Genomic DNA, 15803 nt, shown 5'->3' on the forward strand with positions numbered 1-15803 from the left:
CAACACCCAACCTTTCATCCACCCGTCCATCCATCCCTGCCTCCATCCAGGAGGAGCGGGAGCAGCGGCGGCAGCATCCCCGGCCTCCCTCGCTCTGTGCTCGGATTGCAGGACCGCTGCTGCCTGGTGAAGGTAAGCGGCTCCGGAGCTCCACAGAGGCTGGGTGTGTGTCCAACTCCGCACCCGCGCGTGTGCACGCTCAAATCACCATAATCGTGTATTATTATGATTATTATTCAAGTAACGTGATGACATCAAGTGTTGATTAATGTGAAAAATGAATTCTTGGAAATCAAAACTACCAGCTCGAGGCGGAGCGTTACGGTCACGAGCGCTTAAACTCACAGCACGCACACGTTTCGGGACATTTCAATACGACTGTAACCTGATCTGAAAGCGTGCATATTAAAATGAATATGTTGTTGATGCTCTGCTCACACATTATCAATAACGTGTTGATCACATGCTCCACGTTGCTCGGGATTCATTGCACATCAACTGTGTGTGTTTGTAACCATCTCACACACTCTGCTGGTGCCTGAAAAGGTCCAGTTTTTTATGCACACTGCTCGTGATTTGTGTTCCGGAGGGTTGGGCTGGAAATAAGCAGCGGACAGTCAGAGGGAGAGGGAGAGAGCTGGAGAGAGAGAGTGGGTTTCTGGATCGTGAGAAGGCTGCTGCCTGCCGAGGCTGTTCCCACTAATGAGACACTCGCAGCAGTGTGGAGGAGGCAGCATTTCTGCAACAGCACCGGCCACAAATGGATAAATGTAATTAGTTGGTGTTATATCCATCTGAGGCTATGTGTTTGTGTGTGTGTGTGTGTGTGTGTGTGTGTGTGTGTGTGTGTGTGTGTGTGTGTGTGTGTGTGTTGGACAAAGAGCCCCAGTGCTTCCCTGTCTGCTCCTCCTGCATGCAGCCCTGCATGCATGCACAACGCGTTTGGTCTCCATTACTGATGTCCATTCATGCAAACACATTCCCTCCTTCCTCACATTCACAGGGAAAGACTGAGAGAGAGACACACACACACACACACACACACACACACACACACACACACACACACACACACACACACACACACACACACACACACACACACACACACACACACACACACACACAGAAATGATGACATGAATCAGCAGCTGCTTTATGTGCATAAACACATTTATGCGAGGCTGCCTGTATTGATCTGTTCAAGACCCATGCATCATCACACCTCCACTTCCACCTGCTGTATGAATCCCAATGGTCTCCACCGCTGCAGGCTGTCTGTCTGTCTGTCTGTCTGTCTGGGAGACCTCTGATATTCTGCACGGTGCAGCCATAAGAGACGCACAGAAAGAGAGAGAGAAAAAACCACATCAAGATTCAGGGCTTCCCTCCTGCCGCTTTGTAGCAGATGGTCAAATGTGCCTCTCCCTCCGGCCGTATGTTGGACCTTCACCGTGCAGGCTAAATTCTGCTCAGTGGGACCCGTAAAACACAAAGCAACTTATTTATAATTCATCTTGCTCAGGCAGAATTATATAATTCAGTTGGACTTCCAGCCATTTCTTCCTCTGTAGGCTGTAGACACACCCCCTTACTACTGCATCATGATATAGTGATACGTCTGTGATGTTGGTTTAATCAGAAGGATTTCTCTTTTATTCATCGAATCAGTTTCGAGAGTGTCACCAGAGACAGACACAACTGCAGTGGATCTCCTCTCTTTTTATTATGGCTACCACAACTAGTGGTTATCTGAATTATTGATGATCTATGATTCACCGATATCGGTTCTTTAGTCTTCAAAATGTCACAAAATAATGAAAAATGCCCATCAAACTCCACAGATCTCAATGAAGCTTCTTCATACGGCGTATTTTGGCTGATAAGCAGCTTAAAAACCAAAAGATATTCAACTTACAAATAAAAAAACTAAAAAAAGCAGCTCTTAAGCTCCATGAACAATAAAGGTTGTCTCCAAATTCCTGTTTTTCTCCACCCAACAGCCCCAAACCCCGATATCCTCGATGTGTGCTCGATCTAAAACAGAGAAAGAGCAGCAGCTCCTCACATGTGAGATGCTGAGGTCAGCACATGATTGTCATTCTTACGCTTGATAAAAGACTTCAACTGATTATCAAAATTGCTTTTCTCTGCAAACAACTAATCAAGTGGCTCCCGACCTTTTGTCTTGTGACCGAACAGCGGCCCCCAGTGCAAAATAACCCCCAAAACAACTGCAGTTCTTCAAAAGGCCACTTGAAGCTGGCTCCAAAAGTGAGTACATCCCCGTAGACCCCCGTGTTAAAATGTCCAGCTTTATTGATGATGCTTCGCCATCTCGCGGCGCCGCCATTGCTGCGGTGGCGTCTCCCTCCAGTGTGTGCGCGCTTGAATGGGAGCTGTCATTATAAGTGAACCTTTTCTACTTTTACCTGTACTTTTAATGCAGCGTTACTTTTGACAACGATGTCTAGGAAGACGCCCCTGTCTGAGGCTGTACGGTCTACATGGATTCAAACCTTTACCTCATGGAGAGCGCCCCTGTCTGAGGCTGTACGGTCTACAGGGATTCAAACCTTTACCTCATGAAGAGCGCCCCTGTCTGAGGCCGTATGGTCTACATGGATTCAAACCTTTACCTCATGAAGAGCGCCCCTGTCTGAGGCCGTACGGTCTACATGGATTCAAACCTTTACCTCACGAAGAGCGCCCCTGTCTGAGGCCGTACGGTCTACATGGATTCAAACCTTTACCTCATGGAGAGCGCCCCTGTCTGAGGCCGTACGGTCTACATGGATTCAAACCTTTACCTCATGGAGAGCGCCCCTGTCTGAGGCCGTACGGTCTACATGGATTCAAACCTTTACCTCATGAAGAGCGCCCCTGTCTGAGGCCCCACGGTTTACATGGATTCAAACCTTTACCTCATGGAGAGCGCCCCTGTCTGAGGCCGTGCGGTCCACATGGATTCAAACCTTTACCTCATGAAGAGCGCCCCTGTCTGAGGCCGTACGGTCTACATGGATTCAAACCTTTACCTCATGAAGAGCGCCCCTGTCTGAGGTCGTACGGTCTACACTGATCCTCTGGGCGTGCAGACGTTCGTTAGAAGTGGATCAAAAATTATAAACAGAGCGGACTTCGTTCCCAACATTACGCTCAGTTCTGGTTCACACTCGTCAGTCTCACGGTGAACAGCGTGCGGCTACCTAGCTTAAATCAATGAAAACATAGTCAGCTAAGCTAACACTGCTTAGCTAGCTCACGTTAGACGCATCCATCAAAGCTGCCGTGGTCGCACAGTAAATTAACTCAGTGTGGTTTTATTGTGAAGCATAACGTAAGTTGCTCTAACAAGGGAAACCCAAGGACCACAATGTAAACGTCAAGTATCTGAGTTAATCAGCGATGGAGGTCAATAATTACGAGCTCTCTTCATGAGGTAAAGGTTTGTGAAGGTTGTGGAAAAGTCACTTATAATGAGGGAGACGCCAGCGCAGTAATGGCGGCTTGTTCACTCCTGGTACTTTGCCGGATTCTTCCGTAGCAGAAATAAACTTTGATAGCCTGGTGCAAAAAAACAGTTCTCTCTATAATTCATTTTGCGTTCATGACAAATGCACAGTGATGCATTTTTATAAAACCCACCCATTTGAATGATATTAAGGCTTAAACTTCGGCATAATTAAGGTCTAAAGCATAAACTGTAGGATAATTCGGCGCGCTTATTTTAGGATTAGCGAGAGACGGAGATTTCTTTCTCCTAGATTTTGTTTCCGCAAGGACAAGAAAACATCCAGATTCTGCAAAATAACGGCGAGAAATGAACATAGTTTTGTGAAACGGAAATATTTCTTTGACTTTCTTTCTTGTCACGCATCAGATTTGTCTTAATCCTATAGTTTGAGAACCTCTGGAGTTATCCCTTTCTACATTTCAGCCACGACACGATCCCCAAACTGTCCGTTCCTTTGTGAAGACCGGCGGCTCGGTCCTCCCCGTACGTCTGCATGTCTGTCTAGCCAGCAGTCCCTGTTGGTTTGCTCTCCCTGCAGCTCTTTGGTATGCACACTGCATCTCAACACGAGTGAACGAAGGGTAAAAAACGACAGAGAGAGAAACAGAAAGAGAGAAATCTTATCTCCAGAGTGTTTATGACGTCTTTAGGTTGTTAACAATGACATCCTGGAGCTGTAAATATTGATCAGTGAGCGTAGGTTAACCAGCCAGTGACTCCGTTTTTAGTCTGTCTTATCCTTCGCCACTTGATAACCTACATGCACACTTTCTGTCTGTCTCTCTTTTCCGTTGTCCCTCTGTAGTGTCCCCTTTCTTTCACTCTCACTTTAATTTACTCTCTCTGTCCGGCCACGCTGAGTAGTGAGCCACAGTATTGTTGGCAAGACAGTCCAGTGTGTGTGTGTGTGTGTGTGTGTGTGTGTGTGTGTGTGCGTTTGCGTGTGTGTGTGTGTGTGTGTGGGAGCTGCTGAGTCTAGCCATTCATTTATCCAGTCAGTCGCTGCGTTACTCATCGTGACTGAGGGTTGCGTCATCCATCCTCATACTCTGCTTATCTACACTTTTGATTACCGCAGTAACAAGTGTGTAAGCAGAGAGGTTTAGAGGAAGAACAGGGTCTTTATTCACAAAATATTTATCTTTCCACCTGGATAAACAATAAAAGATCCTCAATAAGTGTCCGTGTATTCACAAAACTGCAGAGACCAACTTTTACTGAGGAGCTGGGAGGAGTCTGAAGCTAAGAGGAAGGGCAGGTTGACCCTGTTGCTATGGGTGATGACATGTGTCATCAAACTGTGATTGGCTGTTTCTCCGTCAGTGAATTCTTGATAGAGATACCGTAGGAGGTCTGCTGCTTTTATCCAAATAAAGAGTTTAAAATCAAATGACTGAACATTAAAACAAAAGGATTATAAGCGACTGACAGTCAATGACGGTAAATGTGCAGCTAATTATCAGCCTCTCGCGTCTCTGGCAGCTTGTTTTAATAATTAGCAGTTATCCGTGCGAGAAGCCTCGTAATTATCAGACTACAATAACCTCGGCTGATAGTGAGAGGCGCAAACATCCACCTGTGCATGAAAGGAACGACACTATTAAAGGAAAAGTCAGAGATGGGAAAACAGCAAAAGACAAAACAGAAGCGAGGGAAAATATTACATTTTTTCTTCCTATGGTTCTTTCAAAGGTGTAAACATAAACGTTCTTAGTCCTAGTTTATTTCTTAACACTAGATCGGTGAATCTCTACTTTTAATACATGGCATGCACACAACTGACTGTGCCTTCATTTCTGTAGTTATATGTAGAAACAGTGAATGAGAACAGCCTGAGTGTGGAGCGAGAACCAGGAGCCTAACTTTGCGTAAGCACTGGAAGCAGCTCGCTAACATCAGTGTAACACCGACTGTGCAGCTCTGCATGCACGCTGTAAATGTGTTTTCTGCTCAGGTATGTTGTGGAGTTTGTCAGGCAGAGTTATTGTGTGCCTGTTGAGCATGAGTGTCGGTTAAACTCCCATCAGCTGCTGTCAGAGCTCCAGGAACGACACGAAGACGAGCAGCGGCAGTTACGACAGTTACTCTGCAAACGTCTGCTACGTCTCCTCTGACCTTCTTTTCTCTCATCAGTTGCTTTTCTCTTCCCTTGTGCCTCCTTCTTAATCTGTTGCTAGTGCGTCTCCCTCTCTGTCAGAGTCTCCCGCTCTCTGTTTCATGTCACTTCATCTCTCCTTCTGTACACACACACAAACCCTGTGGGAACAGACCGTGTCCAAGTAAATCCTGGTTGAGTTAAAATCAGGCCAGTCAAGCATCCAGCCGGAGCTGAACCCTGCATGGTTGTCAGTTAGTTAGTTTATAAGTCTGTTTTAGTTCGAATATTTTAGTTGTTTAATCAGCTGAAATAATTGATTAATCATTAATCAAGTCATTTATGAAGCAAACATGTCAAATATTCACTGGTTCCATCTTCTTAAATGTTGAGGATTTGCTGCTTTTCTCCATTTTTATTTGAATATAAATGAAATATTTTTTAGTTTTTTTTGGTTGGCCAAACAATACAAGCAACGTAAAGACGGTACTTTGGGGTTTGGGAACTTTAATGGACATTTTTCACGACAATGTAGATTATTTGACTACATTAAAGATAGACAGATAACGGTTATACTAACCGCCCCGGGCCGACTCATACATAAAAAAGCTGGCTCCAGGGGTCTCGAAGAGTTGCAGTGAGTATTTTTTCAAACTTTGTAATAATAATGTATATACATATACTTACAATATATATTTTTTGGCATTTTTAAAGCCTTTTATTTTGTAGGACAGACAGGAAATGGGGTGAGAGAGAGGGGGAGACATGCAGCAAAGGGCTGCAGGTCAGAGTCAAACCCGCGGCCGCTGCCTCGAGGACCTTCAGCCTCTTTACATGGGGCGTCTGCTCTAACCAATGTGCCACCGGCCGCCCTGATAACAATATATTATCTTAAACTTCTGGTCGCTGCTTCATGGTGTTTAATAGAATACTTATATTTATAGTCTTATTTGATTCAAACGTTGATTCTCTCATCTATCTACACGTCCATCTTTGCGGTGAGAAGGCCGGCGGCTGTTGTTTGGTAGAAGAAAATAGTCCCTTCATGAAACTACACACAACCAGGTGGATTAACTCGAGTGATCGGGTCATGGTGTTTATGTTTTTATGGAAAAACACGTTGTGGATTTTTGTCAAATATATTTTCTTGGCACCTCAAAGCTGAGTCCCACCTAAGCCCATGATCTCAGAGCGAAGGCAGATACCTCCAACACTGAGCAGCTCACACCCAAACTATCTAGATCAATAAATAGCACAGGTACAAAAGAAAAAACGTATTCTTTTATAACAAAAAAATATATAATATGATTTAAAGCTGTAGGCAAAGTAACTTCATGAGTTATGAGTGCATGCCTGAGAATGCCTCATCAGACAGGAAGTGATCGCCCCCTCTCTCTCCCTGCTCCTCCAGTGTGTCTGTTTCTTCTTCTTCTTCTTCTTCTTCTTCTTCTTCTTCTTCTTCTTCTTCCCCACAGATCTCTATTTCTCCTCACAGAGCTCTAATGACACTGTGCAGCTTTGAAGCCTCCTTTCTGGCTCTATTTATAAAACCGCTCGTTGCAGTGACACTGACTCACTGTGAGCAGCAAGCAGCAGGGAGACACACACACACACACACACACACACACACGCACACACACACACACACACACACACACACACACACACACACACACACACACACACACAAACGCCAACACTGGGACAGAGACACATGTACACCAGAGAACCGCAGAGAATTCTGGGAGAGTTAACCTCTTCCTGGCAGTGTTGCCGGGGATACGGGGATTCAGGAAGTGGGGCTCTGCCAGCGGTCTAGCCAGGGGCCAGCAGCGGGAGGAGGAGGATTTCTGGCAGCACTAGTCCAGATGGAAATCCCAGCCGTTGTGTTGGACTCACACATCGTACACAGAAACATTCCCACCCTGTGACTGCAGCTCAGGCCGCTCCACAGTTTAGTTTGGTGCTGACGGATCGACTCTTTGTCCGCCTGCAGAAGTCGGTCAGGCTGTAAAGTGCTCACAATTTAAGGGGTTAAGCTGTTTTTTTTTAAATGTTAGTGGATGAACTGTGAAACAAACCAAGTTTTATTCAACTTAGTATATTTTAAAGATTATTGTTTGGCAGTATTTTAAGCCTTTATTATATAGAGCACAGGAAATGGGGTGAGAGAGAGGGGAGGAGACATGCAGCAAAGGGCCGCAGGTCGGAGTCGGTTCACATGAAGTAGAAAGTGTCATGGGAGATTAGTCAAAGGGTCAATGAAGAATGATGAAGAGACATTAAGATCAGCTTTCTCCATGTGTGTAGTGAAAAAGAAAGGAGGAAGTGAGGGAGAAACAGCCGTTGTTGGACGATGTGCTGATGTAACCTGTCACTGGAGGATCTGGGGACTCTTATTTTGAAAGGCATCATATCAAATTTTGAGGAAACAAAACTGAAAATTAATTTGTAAATATTTCAAATATGACGGATTTGACTCTGACCCTCGGCCTTTTAGTGCATGACTCCCCCTTTCTCTTTCACCCCATTTCCTGTCTGTCCTATGTAATAAAAGGCTTGAAAACTCTTAAAAATCAAATATCACTTTGATATTGCAAAATAAGTCACACCCTCAACCTTGGAGCCAATGTTGGCGGACATTGGACAAGCGACATTCACACCAGTCAACATTCAACAAACCTACCTACATACCTTTTGTAATGCATATTTGTAACATCTGTACTTAGTATTTCCATCCACTGTAGTTTTTCCACTTCATATTCATGACACATAGTGTAAATTGTTGTATATTGTATATAGTATATTTTCTATTCTTATTTTTTATTTTTATCTTCTATTTTATTTTTAATTATCTTTGTTTACCTTATGTAAACTAAGGGTCTGTGTTGTCTGTGTCTGTGTTGTAAGCTACTGCTCACGTGAATTTCCCCGCTGTGGGATCAATAAAGTCTATTCTATTCTATTCTATTCTATCGTACATGTCTTTGGACGGTGTGAGGAACCCGGAGAATTCGCACGCTTAAATGGGGGATAACATGCAAACTCACCCAGCGGGTTCGAACCCTGATACTGTGAGGTGCACCATCGAGACACCCTAATATCAAACATGAAACATTCAAAATTACGGCTTTTATGGTAAAGACAATTAACTCAGCTGACCATTAGAGACAGTAGATGCTTTTGCAGTGTAAAGTGTTCGTGCTCGATTCAAACCTGTGAAACCAGCAGCACACGGCAGACGCTCGCTCACACGCGACTCCCCGCGGAGCTGGAATATAAAGTCAGTGACGGCCAATTCATTCTCTCAGGACAGGTATTGATTTTATGACGCTGTGGCGGACAGATCAGAGCATCAGGTCCCCAGAGTCCACACACACACACACGCACACACACACACACACGGTGCGGTTCAGAGTATACGCTTACGGCAAGTATTTACTTTCACTCATTATAATAAATAGGCATTGATTTCAACCTTAATGTCAATAAACAGACAGAGAGAAACAAAGGGAGTGAAATACGGAGAAGAAAGGTCAAAGATAAAGAAACGCTCTCCTGCTTCATTGATTTCTCTTTAAAAATAGAAACAGTGGACGAGCTTTGAAAGCTCATCTCACTCTTCAGTCTGTTGAACAGTGGCTGTGAAGAAAATCCCGTCCATCGAAGCACAGAGCGGATCTTTCTTCACAGCTGTACACATCCGTGTCATCCATAAATCAGCTGCGAGCAGGACGTCGTGTAGTGTGTTCAGACCTCAGTCATTTCTATCAAGGTCTTGAACATGTCCGTCTTGTCTGCCTGACTCTTTGATCCTTTATCTGACGGGAAGTTTGGGGTCCCCTGCTAAAGCTGCTGCCCCCCGCGACCCGACCTCGGATAAGAGGCTGAAGATGAGATGAGGTTAGAATCTACGGCCCCGACCACGGCTCTGAAATATCAGCAGCTGAACAGTGTAATGATGAATCTGTGGTGCTGAGGTAGCGACGGATTTGTAATTGTGACTTTATCTCTGTCCCGCCCTTCTTTTGGCTTTGTCTTGGATCTATAATGTTGTCTAAACCTGGAGCTGGCAACTTTTTTGATATAAAGTGCCAATTTTAGCATCTGCATCTTTTAATACAGATGTAGTTATAGTGTTGTTTTGTGGTACAGCGCTGAAACTGTATACATAAAGTACATGTACATATCTTTATATTAACAAGTCAAATTAACGTGTTAGTGACTAAGGCTTTACTTCGACACTTCGCAATGTCATGCATGCTAACGTGCTGATGTTTAGCAGGTGTAATGTTTACCGAGTTCACCATCTTTGTTAAGCGCGTTAGCTCATGGACATCGTGAATGTCTGTTACAAATTTCAGGGCGACCCTTAAAACAGTTTTTGGGATATTTCAGTGATGGACAGACCAAAGCACATCGCCACAGAGGCATGATGAAATGATGAAATAACAGGAATGTTACGGGAAATAACACAGTTATCTCAGCAGAACGCACAAACTGTCGTTCTGCTTTGGATCCTGATTGATCGACTGCAGTAATCTGTAACACCGCCTCTACTGTCATGTGCTCCCTTCTTTCATCTGCAGCAGATTATGAGTGTGTGCGTGCAGCTGCCTGAACTCCTTAACGGTCGTCTAGACGTGATGACGTGAAGTTAACCCAGTTGTTTCTCTCCTGCTGATCGCTGCATTATTACTGTTGTTACGTGGAAACTTTGCATTTTTCATGAATCCTGCCTGATTACACTGAATGCCACCAATGAATTATACAGTGTCTCCACTTTGACTAAAGCTCCTTCTCTCCACAATTGTTTTTTCCTCCTTTCTTTCTTTGACCTTCTTTCTTTCCCCTCCCCCATTGTTCTACATCCCCCTCTCCTCCTTCCATCCCTCCTTCCATCCTCTCCTCCTCATCCCTCTCCTCCCTGCAGCCCTAAAGGGAGATGGAGTCGTCAGACGACGATACTCTGAGCGAGCGCTCCTGCGTCAGCGAGCCGTCCTTCCGTAGCGAGCGTTCAGGGGGGTCGTTGTCCCCGTGTCCATCAGGACCCGTTGGGCCGCCCGGAGACACGTTGCCGTGGAACTTGTCCAAACACGAGAGGAGGAAGAGGAAGAGTCAAGACTCGGTGCTGGACCCGGCGGAGCGGGCGGTGGTTCGTGTCGCAGGTAAGAGAAACCATCTTGCAGAGCATCGGGGTGCAACGGTTCCACAAGCCCGCGGTTCAGTTTGTATTGCGGTTTTTGGGGTCGCGGTTTTGTTTTGCACATTAGGGAGAAGAAAAAACAAACTTTTCAATATTTCCAATATTCTCTCTGTGTTGTATCGGTAACAGGGAAAACATTTTCTTCCCTGCAGAGATTTGATAATATATAAAATATATTCTTTCAAAAGCAAAAGGTGTGACTCAGCCTATTTAAACCTGACTCAAAGGATGATGGTGCGTCCACAAACACTACATCTTCTCCTTCACGTCATCTCCGCTGATCTCCACTCTGTATTCTTGCGTCTTTGCACCTTTTAGTAGACAGTGATGAGAGAATCCTGCACACACATCTTAGCTGTTGTTCCCTTATGGAAACGAAGAATCGCAGCTCACATGCAAACTGGACCATAGTTTGTGTAGCGAAAGGTTCGTTTTCATACGGTTTGGTTTGTTCTTTTATCATAGTTCAGTTATCCACCCTTAATACTGTCAGTGTGCCTTTGAGCAAGGCGCTGCACCTGCTTCTGTTGAGAGGAGCTGCTTAGAAAACTGTGGTTGTTGTGGGGAGCATCCAGTGAAGGGTGTGTGTAAGAGTGAGCAGTGGAAAACAGAGACTACAAGCGATCCATCCACTAACAGCACAATTATGAGTCGATCTGAGTGGAAAAATGACCGCGGATGATAAAAGGTGCAGCTCTAAAGCCACTCAAACATTATTTGCCTCAATTATGAAGTTGGAAGTCTTCCCTCGACTAAAAGGGAGGGAAAGCTTTTAGGCTGCTGCCAGTGTCTCATTACACGAGCGGGGCAACCCTGGCATCTCCAGAGAACCCAGTAACCTACATTTCTCCTCCATCTTCTGTTACAGAGAGAGAGAGAGAGAGAGAGAGAGAGAGAGAGGACGGAGGAGTCAGGGAGGTGTTAGCTGATGAAACACATCTAACCTGCAGCTGTAACGTTGGAGTGGAAGGATGCAAACAATAAAACCACCTGAGGGTTCAACTGTCCTCTCTGTTTACAACAACAACCAAACAGAAATGCGCTCATGACATTTACTCGTCCTCGTGCTCAGAACGTGAGCCCTGAAGGTGGGAAGAAGCAAAGTAAACTCAAGCGTGTGTTGACAACAAACACCAGTTAAGCGTCTTAATAACAGCAAAGAACTCACTTACAGCGTTACAAAGAAAACACTTATCAGCGCACTGTAGCTGTTTTTATCCAGAGTATGAACACAAGAGATCATAACCAGATTTTCCTGTGGATTTTTCAGGAAATGGGGCTTTCCCCAAGTATGTGGGCCTTTTTTTTTATAAAAGCCAGAAGGAAGCCCCGCGATCAAACATGAGAGGAAAATGTCAGTATGCAAATGAGAGTGAATGGACACACCCTGTAGCTATAGGTCTCGATACAAGATAAAGATTCCTACCTTTAGACATCTAAATGTCTCAAACAGCTTATCTGAGGTAAGCTGCAAGCCATCTGTAAATCACAGATGTAACATCTTTGCTGCATGACCTTTATGTTTTCCATCCATCCATCTTCAACCGCTTGTCCCTGTGGGGGTCACGGGGGGGCTGGAGCTGGTCCCAGCTGACATCGGGCGTGAGGCGGGGTACACCTATCTATCACAGGGCACATAGAGACGAACAGAGACAGACAACCATTCACACCTACGGGTGATTTAGAGTCATCAATGAACGTCTTTGGACTGTGGGAGGAAACCGGAGAACCCGGAGAAAACCCACGCAGACACGGGGACAACATGCAAACTCCACACACCCTTTATGTTCAATTTAATATAAAGTGGCGGCTTAAACCGGGCCATACGTCACATTGAGGCGCCGGCTGCATCGTTGTAATAATGCAGAAATCCTCTAGGCGGCAGTAGAAGTTACACACAATAGCTTTAAAACAAATTTTCCATTGAGAGAAAAACCTTGGGTGGCGTTCTTTTCTCTCAATGACGAAAAAAAAAGTTGTTTTGAACGAGTTGTGGCATCGTTTGCTGCGTCATCCTCAACTGCCAGTAGCTCCTCACAAGAGGCTGATTGGCCGGACGACTTCTAGCCGAAGCACAAACGCATCACCTGGAGCCTGACAAGATGGCTTTTCTTGTGACATGTGAACACGATATTCAGCTGATCTCATGTAATGCTCGTAAAGGCCCACCCCTCCTGTCTTTAGACTGTTGTGAGTTATAGTTTTTGCCTTGTGCTGACATCCTTTTTTAGCCTTTTTTATGTGGGAAATAAACTGGCTGTAATTCCACTAACAGTGTAACTAAAATGTCGGATGCATAGGGAGTGATGGGGGTTGGGGAGGCGATGACGCGACAGTGAAAACCTACTTTATAGACACGGAAACGGCATGTAGGTCAGGACAGGGTGAAGGGGTTTGTGCGTGGCTCTTATAGATTCAGACGTATTTCCTGCACTGGAAACATTTCCAGTTGGAAGACCCTTCCAGACCTGCAGCGTAAATGTTTAAGACTCTCTAAGCTTCTGTATCCGTCCTCAAGAGAAGAGATATCTGTCTTTACAATCAGCTTCTTGGTTTAAGACGAGCGTTCAGCTGCCTCGTCTTTCCTAAATCTGTGTGTAACGTTTGGAGCGAAGGGTGATGTGAATGTGAGGTGGTGCAACAGAGCCGCAGCTGCTGGACTTCATTTCATTTACCAAGCTTATTTATTTTACAGTCTTAGTGTTACGCATATTTTTGTGTTTCTGCAGGGTGTCAGTGTGTGCAAAACTGAGAAGAGAGAGAGAGAGTGTGTGTGTGTGTGTGTGTGGGGGGGGGGGATGTGTGGAGGAGAGTGCATATGAATGTTAAAGTATGTGTGTGTATTTCTGGAACTGTGTCACTTGCACACTTACACATGCACGGTCTGAACGTGGGATAATAATAGATAAACAGAGAAGATAAAAAGCAGCTTGTGGTTTAAAAACAAACATTTCTACTTTAATGTGAAAACTAAGTTCACGTCTGACTTTGTCTGTGTGTGTCTGTAGATTTCTCCAAAAATAGCCTGAGCAAATGCCTCATTTGCATATTAAAACATGCAATTTCTATTAGTTTTAAAAGAAAATGGACCGTATGAATTTAACTATATAATATAATATTCATTCATTCATCTTCAACCGCTCGTCCCTGTCGGGGTCGCGGGGGGCTGGAGCCGATCCCAGCTGACATCGGGCGTGAGGCGGGGTACACCCTGGACAGGACGCCAGTCTATCGCAGGGCTATAATATAATATAATTCATTTAAACAGAGGGTTTTGTTCTTTCATAGCCTGATTTATAGAACGCTGTATTCCTAAATATATGTAGAAAGTTCATTTCTATATAGCTGTTGACAGTATTTTCTGATTCATGGGGTGAAAAAAAGATATATCTGTAACCTTTGACTCTAAAACATCAACAAACTGAAACAAGAATTATGTACCTGCTTTATTTTTATGTTCACATTTTTGTTCTGCAAATGTATGAAAATGATCACATGTTTAATAAGATAATGCTTCATAAATGTCTTCATGTAATCATGTCAGCTGGGATCGGCTCCAGCCCCCCACGACCCCGACAGGGACAAGCGGTTGACGATAAATGAATGAATGAATGAATGAATAATCAATCAGTTATTTAGTTTTACTCTATTCACCTGTAGTGTCTTCCTAACTCCCGTGCTCCTGTGAAAATGTTCTAAAATAAATGTTCCCTCAGTCGGAGCGGAAATGGATCTTTTTCTTAATTACAAATAATTTCCACAAACAAAACGAAATCGCTGCAAACCGTTTCAGTCGCCCTCAAATTCCTTCCTGACACCAACAGATGAAGTGTCTTTGCTATTTACATGTGAAATACTGATTACACCCAGATGTGAGCAGCGATGTGGCATCGATTATCGCGCTGGTTAAAGACGGTCGGGGTCATTTTTCTGTCCTCCTGTCATCTTTTTCCACTGCACTGGTCGTTTGAAGCAGAAGAAAGAGATGTTCAAACGTAAGTCTAGTTTTCTGTGATGGCTGCGGACAGATGTGAGAAGGGATTTGTGTTTTTTACGGTCTGTGGGAAAAATAGCTAAACTTTTCCACTCCTCTTTTTTTAACGTCTGTTGAATGAAAATGTGACATGTAGTGGAAATTCACAGCTGAGTGTGTGTGTGTGTGTGTGTGTTTGTGTGTGTTTGTGTGTGTGTGAGGTAAATAAAATGCAGTTCTGAAAGAGGGAAAATTAATTTAATGTAATTACTGCAAGAGACAGTTGGACAGGGAGGTTTCCTGGCAGCACCTTTTGGGCTGAGTCAGCGAGTCAGACTTGTTGTGGCGGCAGCAGGTAGCGGCCCAAGCTGACGTTGGCGCCGTCACAAACCACCCAGGGGTTGACACACAGGCGACACCTTTCTAACACTGCCAACAACCTGCAGTGTGGAATCTACTTTATGCAAGCTGCTGGTGAAACTTTTAAGTCTGCGCCTCGTTATGAAGCAGGTCTCCCCTAAATGAAATATAGGTGACACTCTCACAGATTGATATCTAACAAGTTGCACAACTCCTGTGTTTTTGAGTTTAAGGCCAAGAGATAAACTAGATCTGAAGCCATTTTTTAGATGCACCATGTGAGCTGATTATAAACATAAAAGTTACTTTGATTAGTTTTTGAGACAGAAAGGAGCCAGTTGAGGTGGTTCAGGATCATCTAGTAAGGATGAACCCTGGGCGCCTCCCTAGGGAGGTGTTCCAGGCACGTCCAGCTGGGAGGAGGCCTCGGGGAAGACCCAGGACCAGGTGGAGAGATTAGATCTCCACACTGGCCTGGGAACGCCTCGGGATCCCCCAGTTAGAGCTGGTTAATGTGGCCCGGGAAAGGGAAGTTTGGGGTCCCCTGCTAAAGCTGCTGCCCCCGCGACCCGACCCCGGAAAAGAGGCTGAAGATGAGATGAGATGATGAGATGACTTTTTGAGACAGGGCTCTTTTGCAAAACATTGTAAG

The 15803-nt window shown here is 44.7% G+C and overlaps 1 protein-coding gene across 10 annotated transcripts in view; it reads left to right on the forward strand.

Moving 5' to 3' along the window:
- macf1a (microtubule actin crosslinking factor 1a) overlaps positions 1-15803 on the forward strand; it is a 281499-nt gene continuing 265696 nt past the window's right edge. For 9 of the 10 annotated variants that reach the window (XM_083925588.1, XM_083925598.1, XM_083925594.1 and 6 more), the window contains exons 1-2: positions 1-132; positions 10546-10780. In XM_083925588.1, the coding sequence (XP_083781714.1) occupies positions 10558-10780 (223 nt within the window). In that variant the 5' untranslated portion in view covers positions 1-132; positions 10546-10557. The remainder of the gene's footprint in view (positions 133-10545; positions 10781-15803) is intronic. The other variant, XM_083925591.1, reaches the window with a different exon arrangement.

Source organism: Echiichthys vipera, assembly GCF_963691815.1.
Source record: "Echiichthys vipera genome assembly, chromosome: 13".
Classification (NCBI taxonomy): domain Eukaryota; kingdom Metazoa; phylum Chordata; class Actinopteri; order Perciformes; family Trachinidae; genus Echiichthys; species Echiichthys vipera.